The 18,733-nt window shown below is 37.0% G+C and overlaps 1 protein-coding gene across 1 annotated transcript in view; it reads left to right on the top strand.

Annotated features, from left to right (window-relative positions):
* The window catches only part of SPSB4 (splA/ryanodine receptor domain and SOCS box containing 4), a 189,949-nt gene that overhangs the window by 64,662 nt on the left and 106,554 nt on the right, over positions 1–18,733 (top strand). Inside the window, exon 2 of the mRNA XM_053709977.1 lies at positions 10,552–11,422. Coding sequence (XP_053565952.1) covers positions 10,729–11,422 — 694 coding nt within the window. The 5' untranslated portion in view covers positions 10,552–10,728. The remainder of the gene's footprint in view (positions 1–10,551; positions 11,423–18,733) is intronic.

The raw sequence follows: 18,733 nt of genomic DNA, 5'->3' as shown, positions 1-18,733 counted from the left end.
GAAGCTACCGTTGAGACAGGATCTTCTAGTACAAGGTCCATTCGAACATCCAAATCTAGTTTCCCTCCAGCTGACGGCTTGGAAATTGAACGCTTGATTTTATCTAAGCGTGGGTTTTCAGATTCTGTAATAGATACTCTGGTACAAGCCAGAAAACCTGTAACTAGAAAAATTTACCATAAGATATGGAAAAGATATATCTGTTGGTGTGAATCCAAGGGATTCTCATGGAGTAAGATCAAAATTCCTAGGATCCTTTCCTTTCTTCAGGAAGGTTTGGATAAGGGATTATCAGCGAGTTCTCTAAAGGGACAGATTTCTGCTTTATCTGTCTTGTTACACAAACGACTGGCAGCTGTGCCAGATGTTCAAGCATTTGTTCAGGCTCTGGTTAGGATCAAGCCTGTTTACAGACCTTTGACTCCTCCCTGGAGTCTAAATCTAGTTCTTTCAGTTCTCCAAGGGGTTCCGTTTGAACCTTTACATTCCATAGATATTAAGTTGTTATCTTGGAAAGTTTTGTTTTTGGTTGCTATTTCTTCTGCTAGAAGAGTTTCTGAGTTTCTGAGTTATCTGCTCTGCAGTGTACTCCGCCCTATCTGGTGTTCCATTCAGATAAGGTTGTTTTGCGTACTAAGCCTGGTTTTCTTCCAAAGGTTGTTTCCAACAAAAATATTAACCAGGAGATAGTTGTACCTTCTTTGTGTCCGAATCCAGTTTCAAAGAAGGAACGTTTGTTACACAATTTAGATGTAGTCCGTGCTCTAAAATTCTATTTAGAAGCTACAAAAGTGTTCAGACAAACATCTTCTCTGTTTGTCGTCTATTCTGGTAAAAGGAGAGGTCAAAAAGCGACTTCTACCTCTTTCCTTTTGGCTTAAAAGCATCATCCGATTGGCTTACGAGACTGCCGGACGGCAGCCTCCTGAAAGAATCACGGCTCACTCTACTAGGGCTGTGGCTTCCACATGGGCCTTCAAGAACGAGGCTTCTGTTGATCAGATATGTAAGGCAGCGACTTGGTCTTCCCTGCACACTTTTGCCAAATTTTACAAATTTGATACTTTTGCTTCCTCGGAGGGTATTTTTGGGAGAAAGGTTTTGCAAGCCGTGGTGCCTTCTGTTTAGGTAACCTGATTTGCTCCCTCCCTTCATCCGTGTCCTAAAGCTTTGGTATTGGTTCCCACAAGTAAGGATGACGCCGTGGACCGGACACACCAATGTTGGAGAAAACAGAATTTATGCTTACCTGATAAATTACTTTCTCCAACGGTATGTCCGGTCCACGGCCCGCTCTGGTTTTTTAATCAGATTTGATTAATTAATTTCTCTAACTACAGTCACCATGGCACCCTATAGTTTCTCCTGTTTTTTCCTCCTGTCCGTCGGTCGAATGACTGGGGTGGGCGGAGCCTAGGAGGGACTATATGGACAGCTTTTGCTGGGACTCTTTGCCATTTCCTGTTGGGGAAGAGATATTCCCACAAGTAAGGATGACGCCGTGGACCGGACACACCGTTGGAGAAAGTAATTTATCAGGTAAGCATAAATTCTGTTTTACAGCGTCCTACTTGTTCCTTTTTGTTTGTTTGGCTCTAGGCAAGTGTGGAGATCTCATGATGATGACATCGCTCGTCTGAAAGCTGTGCATAGCGGTTTAAAAGCTTATGCACAGCAGTGGTGGATCCGGGTGGGCAACAGGGCAATTGCCCCCTCCCTCTGTATTGGTTGCGCTTCCTAGTTGCCATGGGGACACCGGGACAACATGGGCAAGTTATAGCCCATATATTATGGGCAATTTTACGATTGGTGTGCTATTTTGCTCACTCGTTAACTTCGCTAGACTAAGGCTCTTTGCGCACATCGGGTAGCTTCTGTATTATGAGTTGAAAGTAAAAAGTGGAATTTCGAATATCCCCACCATTGTTTGCTGATATCTCTGATAAATATGTTAAAGTGCTACAGGGGAAAGTATGTCTGTTTACAGATGATACAAACATTTGTAATAGAGTAGATGTTTCATTGGGGGTAGACAAAATGAGAAGTGATGTACAACAATTATAGTATTGGACAAATGACTGGGATCTAAAGTTTAACACAGCACAGTGTAAAATGATGCATTTAGGGAAAAAAATCCAAAAGTTAATTACAGACTCAATGACACTTTACTGACTGTTACAGATGAGGAACAGGACTTGGGAATTATTATTTCAGATGATTTCAAATATAATAAACAATGTAGTAATGCAGCGAGTAAGGCTAGCAGAATGCTTGGATGTATTGGCAGAGGTATTTGCAGCAGAAATAGTGTCTTTAGACCACCGCTTCATAACTTCTGTTTCCAGCGAGCCTGACCCTCATATCTTTTTTTTTTCCATTCTTTCTCTCTCCTCTCTCATATCTGTTCACTCTTTCTTTTTTTTCTCCACTCTTTCTTAATGCTAACTTTTTCTCCACTCACTAATGGGGACCCTATCACCTAGAGAAATATCATATCCTTGCACTTTCATAGATATTTTATATCCCTTTAGAGAATATTTGTAGCAGGTAGCCCAACACATTCAATCACTAATTTATATATATATATATATATATATATATATATATATATATATATATATATATATATATATATATATATATATATATATATATATATATATATATATATATATATATATATATATATATATAGGTGTGTGTGTATGCATATATATATATATTTATATGTGAAGAACATTGGAATGAGAAATATTTACTGTAAATACATAGTTAAATACTTTATTAAACATAAATATGATTTTTCATGTTTTCAGCTATGTATTTGTGTATATGTACACACACATACAAACACACACATACAAACACACACACCTATATATATATATATATATATATATATATATATATATATATATATATATATATATATATATATATATATATAAACACACACATATCTAAATATATGTTTGTATCTCTGTGTTAAAGCCCTTTGTCTGACTTTTTTTTCTAACAATTGAGACCTCATATCTTTGAGCCCTTATATTAATACTGTCTGATAAAAATTATTTTAAAAAATGCATTAAAAAGACATGCATGTAACTGTACTGATAAATGTATTTTTTATGTGTTTTGAGCACTTTTTTTGTCTCACGTAACGCGCGTTATGTTCGATTTGTGCTCAAGCGAACACATTTAGTTTCAACTCATAATACACACGCTATTCCCTTCATGCAAAAATCCGAGAAATTCCCCATATCGCTTGCACACTAGAGTTAGCTCACCACTCATAATCTAGCCTATAGTACCTGGTAATCAATGGCTGCTCTCTCGTTGTCAATCACAAAGGGCTGTTCAAGCATGTAGAGTGCACCCCGCACCCAGGAATAAAATTTTAGGAGCCAATGGCTCCCTGGCTTTGTCAAGCCCTGCCTTAGATCTCTTCTGCTAGAGCTGGTAGTCTATCTTGCCAATAAACAACCTGCACTACAATACACAGGACAGCAGTTGCAGAAGAGATATAAGATGAAAGTGCTGTGAGATAGTAATAGAGAGACAGCTTCTGTTGTGCTGCTGTACAATCTATGAAAAGTGCTGTTACGGAGGAATAGGTTGTTACGGACAGCTCATTTGCATATTTTATCTGCTGGGGGTGTGCACTCTACATGTTCACGCTGCCCTTTTTCAAAGGGAGTCCCAGCAAAATCAGGTGGGCACGCTTTAACAGGGAAGTTTGAGTTAGATCATTTTTTTATTATAATCTGTATTTTTTGTGTTCTGTGCATTTGATCATTTTATTGCATTGCTAATTCAATACAGTTTTTCAGAATGTAAGTACGTTGTCCCTTTAAGCTACTGCAGAATGCAAACACAGCCGTTATAATCGCTGCATTCCTATGTCACTATAAAATGTGATGCAATGTCAGGCCCATGTATCCAAGTGCTACAGCAATTTAAGATGCTTCTGAGGCCCTAGCAACCAGGTTTCTCAGACCCTTATCAATGTGCAACCCACTCTCCTCCTTTCTAAGTAAATATGAGAATATTTAGAACTTAATTAACAAAAAAAAAAGTGAAGTGAAACTAAAATGCCTTAATGGGTCATAAAACCCAACATTCTATTTTCATGATTCAGACAGAGCATATGATTTTAAACAACTTTCCAATTTATGTCTATTACCTATTTTGCTTAAATTTCTTGGCATCCTTAGATGAGAAGCATACCTAGGTAAGCTTAGGGAGTAGAAATACATTACTGGGAGCTAGCTGATGATTGGTGGCTGCACATAAATGCCTCTTTTTATTAGTTCGCCAGATGTATTATGCTAACTTCCAGTAGTGCATAGCTGCTCCAACAACAAAAGATACCAATAGAATGAAGCAAATTTAATAATTGAAGTATGGTAAATTGAAAAGTTGTTTAAAATCAAATGCTCTAAATGATTCCGGAAAGAAAAATGTTGGCATTAACCATTGCATATCCACATCAGTGACGTGCGGTGAGGTCAGAGGCTGGTGAGGCACTGGCCATGATACGCCTGAGAAACACTCTAGAATTTAGATAGACCATGCAATTTTAAACAACTTTCCAATTTACTTCTATTATCTAATTTGCTTTGTTCTCTTAGTATCCTTTATTTTAAAGCATACCTAGGTAGGCTCAAGAGCTGGGGAACTAGCTGCTGATTGGTGGCTGCACATATACACCTTCAGCCTATGTCTTACCATTGTTTTCCGATAGCTCCCCACAATGCATTGCTGCTCCTTTAATAAAGGATACCAAAAGAATGAAGCAAAATGTTAATAGAAGTAAGTTGAAACGTTTGAAATTGTATGCCATTTATAACATATGGCAGCACTATTTTACCATTAAAAAGAGACATGAAAAAGGTGTATAGGGTCTATAGTCTTATGCAACATGGAGCAAAATGAATGGAATAACTGAAAGAAAGAAAAACACTCCCTCAAACACACATTCTCTGTCACACTCCAAAACACACACTCTCCCCCACCCTTTCTCTCACATAGACATACTCTCTCACACACACAAACTCACTGCCTCACAGTTCACTTACTTACACAAAAACACACAGGCACTCTCCCTCACACACACTCTCCCATAATATATAATATTGCCATTTTCATCCCCCCTAGCATTATACATGCTGTACTGTGATTGGCTGATATGTGCTGTGGCTCATTTATAAATGTTCCTAATTGGCCATATAAAAGTAAATAAACTTTCAGGAGTATTTTCTAGGGGTGTGTACATGGACTGTAAAATAATTCAGGTTTTTCTAACAAAATGATAGCTTTCATATGACTGACAGACCTCAATTGTAACTTATATGGTCATCATCACTGACACTGTTTAGAGAAGAGATTGAGAATAGTAATTAAATATACCCATTACCCAGTCCCTCCCTGTGCATTTATGAGATCATCTTTGAGATTCTGTGTGCTATAGGGGCACCAGCATCAAAGATCAAGTAACCCAGCATTGCTTTTCACCCTCACACTTTTTTTATATTTTTTCTAATAAAGCAATATGTATCTACAATTAGAGACTATTTACTGATAAAAAAAGCAATTTATTAAGTACTACAACTACCTGCACAGTGAGAAGCCACTCAAAAAGTATGTAATAGTTAGGTTATCTTATAAATCTAAATGATCTTAAACTCACTTTGCACAAATCATCTAATGGATTAGGCCTCAATACATAAAAATGAAATTAATTTTGCATAGAGTTCAAAAACTGTCAGCCAAGGCTCAGAAGTAAAAGTGTTAAAATGTAGGGTTTTTTATCATATGAGCCACTTTCTCATACTTCTCAACTGTCCCTATTTTGCTAGGACAATCCCAGTATAATGGCTTCCTATCTGTTAGTACAATTGTCCTGGAAGTAAACATCTGCCCTGAGGTATGGACTTGGTAATTAAGTATAAAAAATGCATCAGCAAAGGGCTGAATATAGGCTCAGAAGTAAAATGTTGAAACACTTTATTCATACTTATAAACTGTCCCTAGTATTTTCCTGGGAACATTCCAGTTTCTGATGTGCTATTTACAATAGGTGTTTAGAGGTAGAGCAGATTAGGTAAAGCTTTGGAAACATAGTACTCCAATAAACTGCTTACTTGTCTGTTCTACTATAACTGCTCTACTGTAATGTGCTTTTTTTTACAGTGATACTGAAATTGCTGCCATATTGCAAGAAATAATAGCACACACAGAATGTTAAAAAAAAGTGTGAGGGTGAAAAGCAAACCTGGGTTACTTTTTCTTTGATGCTTGAGTTAGTGATAGCATCAGAGGCATTATAAGCTGGAGGTTCCCTTTCTTGTGGTTATGGAATGACCAGCAAATAAAAGCCTGTGCTGTAACTCCAGCTATTCTGCACTAAACCTTACCACATATACTGTTGCATTTGTTGTTACATATGGCAGACTGGCAAGGATGCAGTAGGGCAAAATGCAGAAAGAACCTGGTTATGTGTTTTCTGCATTTGTTTTCAAATGAAATAAATTGTGATGTGTGTTGGGCGGGGGGGGGTAGCAGCACAGCATGTATAAAAATGCATTTCAGTGGGAATTTAACTTACATTATTTAGTGCTGTTAATTTAAGTTAAATTCCCACTGAAATGCATTTTTATACCTGCTGTGCTGCTACCCCCCCCCCCAACACACATCACAATTTATTTCATTTGAAAGCAGATGCAGAAAACACATAACCAGGTTCTTTCTGCATTTTGCCCTACTGCATACCTGCCAGTCTGCCATATGTAACAGTGCAATATGTGTTTAGTGCAGAATGGCTGGAGTTACAGGCTCACTCACACCCCATTCTGAGGCTTCCTGGCACAATCAATCATAGCAGATTTGCAGTGTCTCAATACTAGGCATTTAACACCACCTGCAAAATATGTCCCATGCTGCAGGAAGAAAATAACTGTTAGTGCGGCCAGCCCGGTATCACATGAGTGACAGCTGCTCCACCGGTCCCCCTATAATAGCGCCGCCGCTGCCCCTGCCACATTTTATGAACTTACCTGAGAAAGAATCCGGTCAGGTCGTCAGTGTCACACTGACTGTCTCACAGGCACCCACGTGGCACTGGCTCCGCTCCTCCGTCCACCATCATCCTCCTCCTCAGTCCTCTGAGTCTCCTCCAGGCTCCAGGCAGCACAGTCCTGTCCTCCAGGGCAGCCCTCCTCCACAGACAGCCACAACACAAGGCCCATAGTTAGTTAGTTAGCTAGGCTGCGGCAGCTGCAGCACCGGGTCTTCCCGCCAGTCTGATGTATCGGCGCTACGTCATGACCCAGTCCCACACCTGTCAATCAGCAGCCCAGCAGGCACGCCTCCCCACAGTGCTGCTGAACTCCTGATTGGCTCATGTGATGTAGCTCATCATGGAGGCGGTATTGATAACCGCCTCCAATGGAGCTTGTGTGACAGCCCGGTAAGTCACCAGCGGGTGGCGCAGCTCTGTAGTGAGCAGCAGACAGTTATTTAGATCCATTGTTGCGCAATTAATGGAGGGCAGCGGACCGGCTCACTGCCTCCTAATTGCGCAACAATGGATGTTGAATTTTCAGCGCAAGCGCACACCGCATAGTAACTACATTAATGAGTAATCACCATCGGGGGTGGGGGGGGTACCCTTGGGGCGAGGGTGGGCGTGACCAATAAATTAATAAGATGAAAAAACACTTTTTTTTAAAAAAAAAAATATTATTTGAAAACATTTTTTCCCCTCATTGGACAGGGGCGGCACTGCCTCCCCTGCCTCCTATTACTGCACGTCACTGATCCACATGTACTGTTATAACCATTTAGGAGAAAAGTTTTATAGTTTGTTCTAGGGTTGCACTAGTATCGGTATCAGTACCGATACCAAGTATTTGCATGAGTACTTGTACTCGTGCAAATGCAACGATACTTAAACCGATACCTGCACTTCCTACCCATAGCTATTTTGTGGCGTTTTTTCAAACTGCATGTTCCCATTTCATTTTAAACTGGAGTGGAGACTAAACTAAAAAAAATTGCTTACTACTGTTCTGCCAATACAAATTGCTGTTATTTGTATTATTGTAGGAGAGATCACTGTACCTCGTTCAGACAAACCCCTGAAGTACTGGGCAGTTAATAAACAAATTTCCAGCTCTGGCTAAAATGGCCCAAAAATATCTTTCTGCCCCATGCAGTATGGTGGAAAGTGAAAGACTGTTCAGCTTAGAGTCAAACCTCCATACAAATGTCAGATTGATGTTATATAACAGCTCTACAACCCAATTGCATCACCCCTTTAAATTTAATATTTTATTGTAATATTTTTTATTTATAAACATGTTCAGTGAGCTTTGTGACAAATAAAACTGTTTTATTATTTCATAATGTCTTTTAAATTACAGTCCTTTATAATTATAAAGAAGGAATCTTAAATAATTAGTCTGTATTGTGCTTGGCAAACTGTCACATGACATTAAAAAAAAAGTATCGGTAATTGGTATCGGCGAGTATTTGAAAACAAGTATCGGTACTTGTACTCGGTCATAAAAAAATGGTATCGATGCAACCCTAGTTTGTTCAAAGGTTGTGTTTCTCCAAAGGAAACCCATGGTTTACATAAAGTTTTCCATATTTGAATTCACCTCCGATGCCTTCATCCTGAGCAGGAGAGCAATACTTTAAAATAAAAGCAATGTCGCCAGCAATGTGGCTGATTAGTGAAACAACCCTTTGTTTGTTGTCTGGCTATCAAGGGGGAATGGTGGTTCTTTTGGGGGACAAATAGCCAACTGTCAACTGCCAGATACTCATCCTGCACAATAACTGAACAATATTATCTATGTTGTCTGTCCCCTTTAACTACTGTAAGGGTGTAAATATACACACATATCTACATATACACATATATACTCACACATACATGTATACAAAGCGTAAGGGACATGAAACCCAATGTTTTTTCCTACATTAAGCATACAATTTTAAACAACTTTTATTATCTTACATGCTTAGTTCACTTGGTATCCTTTGTTGAAAATCATACCTAGGAAGCCCAGGAGCTATAAACTAGCTGCTGATTGGTGGCTGTACATAAATGCTTCTTGTCATTGGCTTACCGATGTGTTCCGCTAGCTCCCAGTACTGCATTGATACTCCTTCAACAAAGGATACCAAGAGAATGAAACAAAATTGATAATAGAAGTAACTAGGAAAGTTGTTTAAAAATGTATGCTCTATCTGAATCATGAATACTGTTTCATGTCCCTTTAAGTAGGTCTTTTATGTAAAACTGAAGATTTATTACATTTATTACTTAGCGATGCCTAACACTGAACAGCCTGGGCAGAAAATAGCAAAATAGATTGAACTCACAGATTAACTCTTTATTTGCCGCTTCCTTTTACCACTTTACTCCAAGAGGGAGAAAAAACAAGAGATATTGTGCACAGGTTATACAAATGGGGGAAAAAATGAAACAAAATAGTAGGAAACAATGACTGTAAATGACTATTTCAAACGGTTTATTACAAGAATGCAAGTAATGCTCTTTTATCCAAAGGCGAGGTTTTGGCTAGACTGATGTAGAGGGAAGGGAAGCAGCGAATGTCTGCATCCCATTGTGAATCAGAGGAAGTTATTGTCTGTGTTGTACACTGTGAGCTCTGTACAATTTTAGGCACATTTTGTTTTCTGGTTAGTGCTTCAGTTACTAAGAGTCTGTACAGGGTGCATAAAACTCTCAGCTGCAGCTGATGACAAAGAATTAGATGCAATTTGGTTTTAGGCCTTTAAATGTGAAAGATCTTGTTATATATGGAAAAGCCCCAGATAAGTCTGAGCTCTGGATAATCCGAGATGAATCTAGGTGGGTGAATGAGTTTACGGTGTCAAGTAGAATGAGTGGGCACAGTGAGTGCATTCCTTTCCTGGCAGTGAGTGAGTCTTCCATTCAGTCTGGAAACTCACATTAAAATGCATATTAAACAGCCTTAGATAATGCCTTATTGACTGCAAATGGGATCTGAGTACGTTTTCATTTATAATGAATAGAATTTATTCTTCCTTTTTTTTTTTTTTTAATACATTTGGTAATCTTAATGGGAAAGGATTAACAAAGACATGAGTAAAACGTTTTCTTATAAACTGCACATTTTGTTATGGTATCATTTTTAAAATAACTTAATCATTTTATTAGCAGTTTATAATTTATTTTTTTTCCATCTATAAATATTTTCTCATGAAAGTTCACTAAAAATATAACTTTTTTGGGTATTTTGTTTAAACATATTAGGAAATAATTTTAAAATGTTTCTCTTTAGCTGTGGTTACTGTACAAGAGAGAAGCTTGTCACAATGAGTAATTAGTAGCAACGTATACTATTATAAGATAACTAATGTTTAAGAACGTGCGTTTTTGAGACTCTTCAAGGCTGTTCCTCAAGGCTGAGGTTTGATGATGTATATTTACGTGTTTAAATGATTTTTTTATCTCTCCTGCTCCTGGGTTAAAAGATATTTTCTTTCTTGCAGGAACATCCATTTACAAGTGTAGTTGACAAGCTTCTATGCTGAACGTCTTCCAGGATTCTATTGCTTTCAGAAGTGGTTGGTTTACAGATCAAGTATTTTAATGAGGTAACAGAGGGTAACAAAAGAACATTGTCCCTCTCCCCTATCCCTTCCCAGTTGTGAACCCAGAGCTGAGAAATGGGTCAGAAGATCTCGGGGAGCATAAAATCTGTGGATGTACGGGATCCCCCATACAGGCCAGTTAAAAGAGAACTGAGGGGTCCTGACTTTTGCAAACCCGCTCGGTTAGATATGCTGCTGGATATGCCAATGGCCACCTTGGATGTTCAATGCAAACATGGCTGGAACAATGAGGATCGGTCATTGAATATCTTTGTGAAAGAGGATGACAGGCTAACGTTCCATCGACACCCGGTTGCACAAAGCACAGACTGTATCCGTGGAAAAATTGGCTACACAAGAGGCCTTCATGTTTGGCAGATCCATTGGCCCACAAGGCAGAGAGGAACACATGCTGTTGTAGGGGTGGCAACTGTAGATTCTCCTTTACATTCTGTAGGATACACCTCATTAGTGGGAAGCAATAGTGAGTCTTGGGGCTGGGACCTGGGACGCAACAAACTGTATCACAACTGTAAAAACCAACCTGGGGTAACATATCCAGCCTTTCTAGAACCTGATGAATCATTTGTACTCCCAGACTCTTTGCTGGTGGTGCTAGACATGGATGAGGGGACACTTAGCTTCATAGTAGATGGCCAATACTTAGGTGTTGCTTTCAGAGGACTTAAAGGGAAAAAACTTTATCCTATTGTCAGTGCTGTATGGGGTCACTGTGAAATTACAATGCGATACATCAATGGACTTGATCGTAAGTACTTTTAATTATTACTTCTTTTATTTTAAAAAGTGTGTCATAATAAATTGCTTAGTATTTTTGTTCATACCAAATTTCCAAGACTTCTAGGGTAATTTATCTCTCATGACATTTTGACTTTGATGCATAATTTTTGTTTTAAAGTGCCATAAAACAAGTTGAGATGTGTGCATATCCTAAAAGGGCTAATTAAGTAAAAATAGTTTGCATAAAAATATTGTTTAAAAATTGCTGGCAAGTATTTTAAAATAATTTTCAAAAATAAGGAAATTTAGTTACAAAGCTGTGCTGTCTGGAGCAGCTAACTCCACCCCCCTTATCAGTGTTTAGACAGAGGCATTGTATTTCAACTGAGTTCACAGCTACTAGGTATGCTCCAGCAGATAATCCCTATTCACTTCTGCATTTTACTAAAACAAAGGTGGCTATAGCTACAGCCATAAAAGGAAATGTATGGGGGAGTTAGAGCTCTACAATTCAGAAATTAAAAAGAAAGGGTTAATGACGAGGCACTGCAGTATAAATTTGCAGGTAAAGTAATTAAAGTACATATATTATTTTGTCTCTATCCCAACTTGTTTTATGTCCCTTTAAGCTACTTAAATCCTGTCACGATATTCTAAAAATATTAGGTATGTCAAGATAAATATTAGCATCATAATGTTTTATTTTTATAAAGTACATGCTGCAAGACTTGAGAGGGGTGTTTAAAAAATTATAAGCAAACAAGTCAAAGAAATATTTCTAGGATCTGCTCAATAGTATATGTATTTAAATATATATATAGAGTAGTAAATGATAATTGCCATCTTTTTTTCTGGGGATGTTTGTAAAAATGGCATGTGTATTGAAAGGGAAATTTAATTAAAAATTCAATCCCCCATAAAATGAAAATAGCATGGCTTTATATGCTCATTTATAATGCTAGAGTTTGGTGTAAAATACTTCTAAAAATGGTGCTTATTCCACTCCTTAAAGAAAGGCTGGAATGCCTCTATCATTTAGTATGGTGAAATTAACAGACCCTGCAACATTCTGTACAGTCATTGCTTAGATCATGGTCCAAGATAATTTATGTTCATCCACAGTCTGTTAAGGGGTGTGTCCTTGAGTTTCTTTTGCTTTACAAATCCATGTAAATGTAACACGTTTAAGATTGCAGTGCATGGATGTCCTATACATAAATAGAAAAACTATTGCACAATGTCCCTTTAATTGTGTACGACATAAGAGTCGCATGTATGCACAAAGCTCTTCAAATTGTGAAATATACTTTTAGGGTCTTTCAAATCTATCAAGCTGCACCCAGAGGAAGTTTAGGTATCAATAGCGTCAAAATGTTTTGGCGTTTTAGGGGACTATTGCATCCATTTCATTGTATCCCCTTTATCAATTCTGATGAAGGGGATACAATAGTCCCTGATATGTCAATTTTAAATATCCATAATATATATATATATATATATATATATATATATATATATATATATATATATATATATATATATATATATATATATATATATAAATTATATAATATAAATGAATATATACAGTGTGTGTGTGTGTATATATATATATATATATATATATTAATTATATAATATAAATGAATATATACAGTGTGTGTGTGTATATATATATATAAATCTATACACACACACAATTTAAAGAACTATAATATACAGTATATTAATGATATAATATATACATACATACATACACACACACAATTTAAAGATCCATAATAGTGGAAAAATGACATACTAATTTTAGAACATGTCATTTTAGGACTTGCGACCCTATAGCTCTTTCTTTTTAACTTTTTTTCCCCTGTATTTACACATACTCTTCTATGGGATCCCTCTTCGAGAGTCTAAATTTAAAGATTTTATAACAATCATTTCCTGTTATATGCTACTATTTGTGGGATAGGTTTGTGAAGCCTTTCTTGACTGCTAATATAGTCTCCATGAATCAGAAGAAAAAAAAATAGGCTTATTCAGACCAAAAACATCTGTTTAAAAAAAATGGGGGGGGAAATCTCTTTTATGTGAAACAAATAACAAAAATTATGTTTATACTTTTAAAGGAATAGTAAACTTTTATAAAAAATACAAAACATATTTTTAATTTATAACCAGGAGCAAGCAACTCAGCCAACCAGAAGACAGCTGCTCACTCCAATAGATTTTACATAGCTTCCTCGCGTATTGCGATTCACTGATAACATTGTAATGCAACATACTATGCATGTGCAGCAGCACAGTGAGCACATGGTGTAAACACCTATTACTTCAAAAGTTACTTTCTGATTGGCTGAAATAAAAAAAAATAAAAAAATAAAAACAGCAGCAGCCAGGGGGAGGATGGGGTCTTGCTATACCACAAATTCACTGGTAAATTTAAAGGAACACTGAACCAAAAAATATTCTTTCATTATTCAGATAGAGCATGCAATTTTAAGCAACTTTCTAATTTACTCCTATTATCAATTATTCTTCGACCACTTGCTATCTTTATTTGAAAAAGAAGGCATCTACGCTTCTTTTTTGTTTCAGAACTCTAGAGAGCACTTTTTTATTGGTGGATGAATTTATCCACCAATCAGCAAGAATAGCCCAGGTTATTCACCAAAAATGGGCCGGCATCTAAACTTACATTCTTGCATTTCAAATAAAGATACCAAGAGAATGAAGAAAATTTGATAATAAGAGTAAATTAGAAATTTGCTTAAAATTGCATGCTGTATCTGAATCACGAAAGAAAAAAATTGGGTTCAGTGTCCCTTTAACATAATGATTAAACAGGATTATTATTTACAGGGCTTTTATATGTTTCAAGTGCAAATTCGTCGGTTGAGCTTCAAACTACTGTCTCTTTAATGCAAATTATGAGTATCTATGATAATTGCCGGGTTGTAGTATCAAAATATACAAAATATCCATTGGTTTTCAAGAAAGTATTTCTTAATCTTATTCACAGAGTACAGCATTCTGTCTGTTCAGTATACACTGTCAGCATACAAAGGACACAGGTGGGAAAGACTAAGCAAGCCTACATGGAGTTGGCACCAGCAATTCTGACACCTACTGATTGCACACAAGTTGGCTGCGCCCAGTCAGATGCTGGGTTTGCTGGCCTCTTTTGGTTTTAGCTTTGCCTCTTATGCCAGTAAACAAAATTCTTGAAAGCTGCTGCATGGAAAGTTCCACTTTTTTGTGATGACTCCAGCTCTCAGGATTGTAACAAAGCAAAGTATCCAAGTTGTTATATTCATTGCTGTGTGTATTAAATATATATATATTTAGTGGTAAACTAGTGGCATGGCAGGAATCCAGAGCTTCTAATTGTAAATTACAGAAGTGTTTTGGCTGTATCTTTGCAACTGCATATTTTTGTCAGGGATACAATTATTGATGAGAACTTGATTGTATATTTCTCTCACATTCTATGGTGTCAGCACATGGATTTTATTAATATTTAGTTTCATGACATCACAGAGAGTTCATTTTGTGATTTACCACCCCTGAAGAATTGGCTTAAACTATTTCGATTGTTATTTTATTTATGATTTAAAGTTATGCTATGCACTTCCCTTTTTATGGTAAGGTGAAATGAAATGTCAAATTAAGGGTTTAGATACCATACATTGTGCACTGAAAGTATAGGTAGCTATAACTGAAAGATGGGTTAAAATATTACAGAAGCACAACCATAAAGGCTCTAGTGGAGAGTTAGGTATAAAATATCGCTTTGGTCATTTTTTGTTACATCTAGTAAACTGGATTTTAAATGTTTTACAGGTTTTTTTTTCTGTTTTTGAATATCGGACGTTCATATACTGAACAAAACTAGTTGTTTTTTTTCATGTTTGAGAAGATGTATAATTGTCCTCTGATAGAGCTGTGAGTATTGGCCTATTAGCCAATGAACTTCGAATCAAATTATATACAACTTGCATTTCCTATTGGTTTCAACAGTTATGTACACTATATCAGGGCTCGACAAACTCAGGAGCCTGGGAGTCACTGGCTCCTAGAATTTTACCCCTGGCTCCTAACTTTTTGGTGTATTCTCCATATATCTATATACAAATCCAACTGTCTGGTTCCTAAAAATATGCCTGGCTCCTTAATATTCTTACTGGCTCCTAATTTTTGAACATATTTGTCAAGGACTGCATATATGGCCAAAAGTATGTAGACCCCTAACCTTCACACCTATATGAACTTGTCAAACACCCCATTCCAAAATAATGGGCATTAATATGGGGTCGTCCCCCCTTTGCAGCTATAGCAGTCACTACTCTTCTAGGAAGGCTTTCCACAAGATTTGGGTGTGTAATGGGCCTCTGGTCAGAGTTCTCTGCAGGCCACTTGAGTTCCTCCACACCAAACTTGTCTTCATGGACCTCACTTTGTGCACAGGGTCGTAGTGCTTCCATAAACTGTTTCAACAAAGTTTGAAGCACCTAATTGTCTAAAATGTATTTGTATCCCTTAGCGTTAAGATGAGCCTTCAATGGACACAGCCCAAATCATGGAAAAAAGCCCAAGACCATTATCCCTCCTCCACCAAACTTTACAGTAAGCACTGTGCATTCTGGTAGATAGCATTCTTCCATCAGACTGCCAGATAGTGAAGCGTGATTCATCACTCCTAGAACATATTTCCACAGCTCCAGAGAACAAGAGAATCTGCAGTCCGTATTTATCAGATCGCTGCTTCCCCAACTCCTCCGCCTTTTAGGTGGAGAATTTCAATCTGATTGACAGCTCCTGCCCGCGTGTGATTGGCTGTGCGCGGGCAGGGGATGGCGTTGCACAAGAGTGCAAAATAGCGCTCTTGTGCAATGCTGAATTCCGCCAATGAAATTCTGCCCACCAGAGGCCAGCTACGCCGAACAGGGGCAAATATGTACGCCCCTGTCCACCGACACTTGATAAATCGAGCCCTTTGTGTGGTTTTTTTTTAGGTTTTAAATGATCTTTCATACGGTTGTACAAATTGTGTTATTTATGATAAATTAGTAAATTCTCAAATGCTAATCTCACAGGAGCATTTGCCTCTCCTTCATACTGAAAAATATAACATGACTTAGATACAGTAACATTTCTCTATTTAGAAATCTATGAGGGACATCATACTACAGCTTGATGTGATATTGGAGTTTTTGAGAGTCTAGCCTGGTCTAAGGGAGATGGAAAGCCCTATCAGATTGTAATGAATGTGTTAGGTTACAAGCTGATTTATGTGGGATCACAACATAAATAGCAAGAAACTCGGCAATAGTATATCAAAGAGACACTCAAGTCAAAATTAAACTTTCATGATTCAGATAGAGCAGCAATTTTAAACAACTTTCCAATTTACTTCCATTAAATAAATGTGCAGTTTTTTTTACTTCTAACACTGTCACCAGCTCCTACTGAGCATGTGCAAGAATTCACAGAATAAACGTGTATGCATTTGTGATTGGCTGATGGCTGTCACATGATACACGAGGAGTAGAAATAGACATGACTTTGAAAATTGTCAGAAACAAATCTACTACTCATTTCAAGTTCAGACTAAGTGCTGTTGGATTTTTGTCTTTTTATCATGCATTTGTTGATTATGCAAATCTACTATATTTACGGGTCCTTTAAAGGGCCATAATACCCAAATGTTTAAACACTTGAAAGTGATGCAGCATAGCTGTAAAAAGCTGACTAGAAAATATCTCCTGAACATCTCTATGTAAAAAAGAAATATATTTTACCTCAAAAGTTTCTCAGTAGCCACCTCCCATTGTAAAGGATTTCTAAGCAGCATATTAGTATGTCTGTCCTGGGACAGCTTAGGGGGTGAGCATTGTGCACTCTCATATTATTTCCCTATTCAGCTTACTATGAAATCTCATGAGAGTTAAGTTAAATCTCATGAGATCACAGTAAAAGAGTTCATGACCTCAGCACTGCTGATGCTGATTGGCTGCTGTTCATTTCTTCATTTTTTATTTTTTATTTTTTTTTACCTGCATCTGGGAGCAGCCGAGTATAACTTTTTACACAGAACTTACTCTGCTGAGCTGAGGAAATTGTGAGGTAAAATATCTTCCTTTTTTATATAGAGATGCTCAGGTGATATTTTCCTGTCAGCTTTTTACAGTTATACTGCATCAGTTTCAAGTGATTTAGCATATGAGTATTATGTCCCTTTAAGAATAAAATATAATACTCAGTTGCAGTTGCTGTTTGTTCTTTAAAGCCGAAATCCCATTTCCAAACAATGTAATATTTTCTTTCTTTGTCACAATAAACGGCGGTACCTGCAGTTTAGTGTGGGAGTGAAAACACTATAAAGCGCTCATTTTGACCTGACTCAAAAATAACCAGGAATAATTGTCACATAACCAAAGTGTATTCAAAGCATTGTGTTTATATAAGAGACACTGATTCTTTTTCATAAGAATGATGCTCCATTTGACATAAGGATAGTAGAAAAAGCATTGAAAAACTGGTTATATATCTGTAATAAATCCCCCAAAATGAAATCCTGCTGTTTGATTATTGCTTATTCCACCAAACTGGTGAAAACTCAATGGAGATTTAGGAATGAGTCCAGCTGTTAAATAACATCCTTGCTTTAGACAGCATGTTTTTCTTAAAGGGACAGTCTACACCAGAATTTTTGTTGTTTAAAAAGATAGTAAAACCCCTTTAATACCAATTCCCCAGTTTTGCATAACCAACACAGTTATAAAATGAATACACGTTTTACCTCTGTAATTACCTTGTATCTAAGCCTCTGCAAACTGCCCCCTTTTTTCAGTTCTTTTGACAGACTTGCATTTTAGCCAATTAGTGCTGACTCCTAGGTAAGTTCACGTGCGTGAGCTCAATGTTATCTATATGACACACATGAACTCTAATGTCCTCTAATGGTGAAAAACTGTCAAAATACACTCCGATAAGTGACGGCCTTCAAGGTCGAAATTAGCATATGAGCCTACCTAGGTTTAGCTTTCAACTAAGAATACCAACAGAACAAAACAAAATTGGTGATTAAAAGTAAATGGCAAAGTTGTTTAAAATTACATGCCCTATTTGAATAATGAAAGTTTATTTTGCACTTGATTGTCCCTTTAAATTTTAGCAGTTTACTTTTTATTTACACGTCAGGTGACTTCTTTTGGGAAGATAGTTCAGTGTTAAAGGGACATTGTACACTAGATTTTTCTTTGCATAAATGTTTTGTAGATGATCCATTTATATAGCCCATACAGGGTTTTGTGTGTTTGTTTTTTTAATGTATAGCTTT

Source organism: Bombina bombina, chromosome 4 (genome assembly GCF_027579735.1).
Source record: "Bombina bombina isolate aBomBom1 chromosome 4, aBomBom1.pri, whole genome shotgun sequence".
Taxonomy (NCBI): Eukaryota; Metazoa; Chordata; class Amphibia; order Anura; family Bombinatoridae; genus Bombina; species Bombina bombina.
Note: the sequence above shows the minus strand (reverse complement) of the source record. Positions and strands in the feature narration are given on the sequence as shown.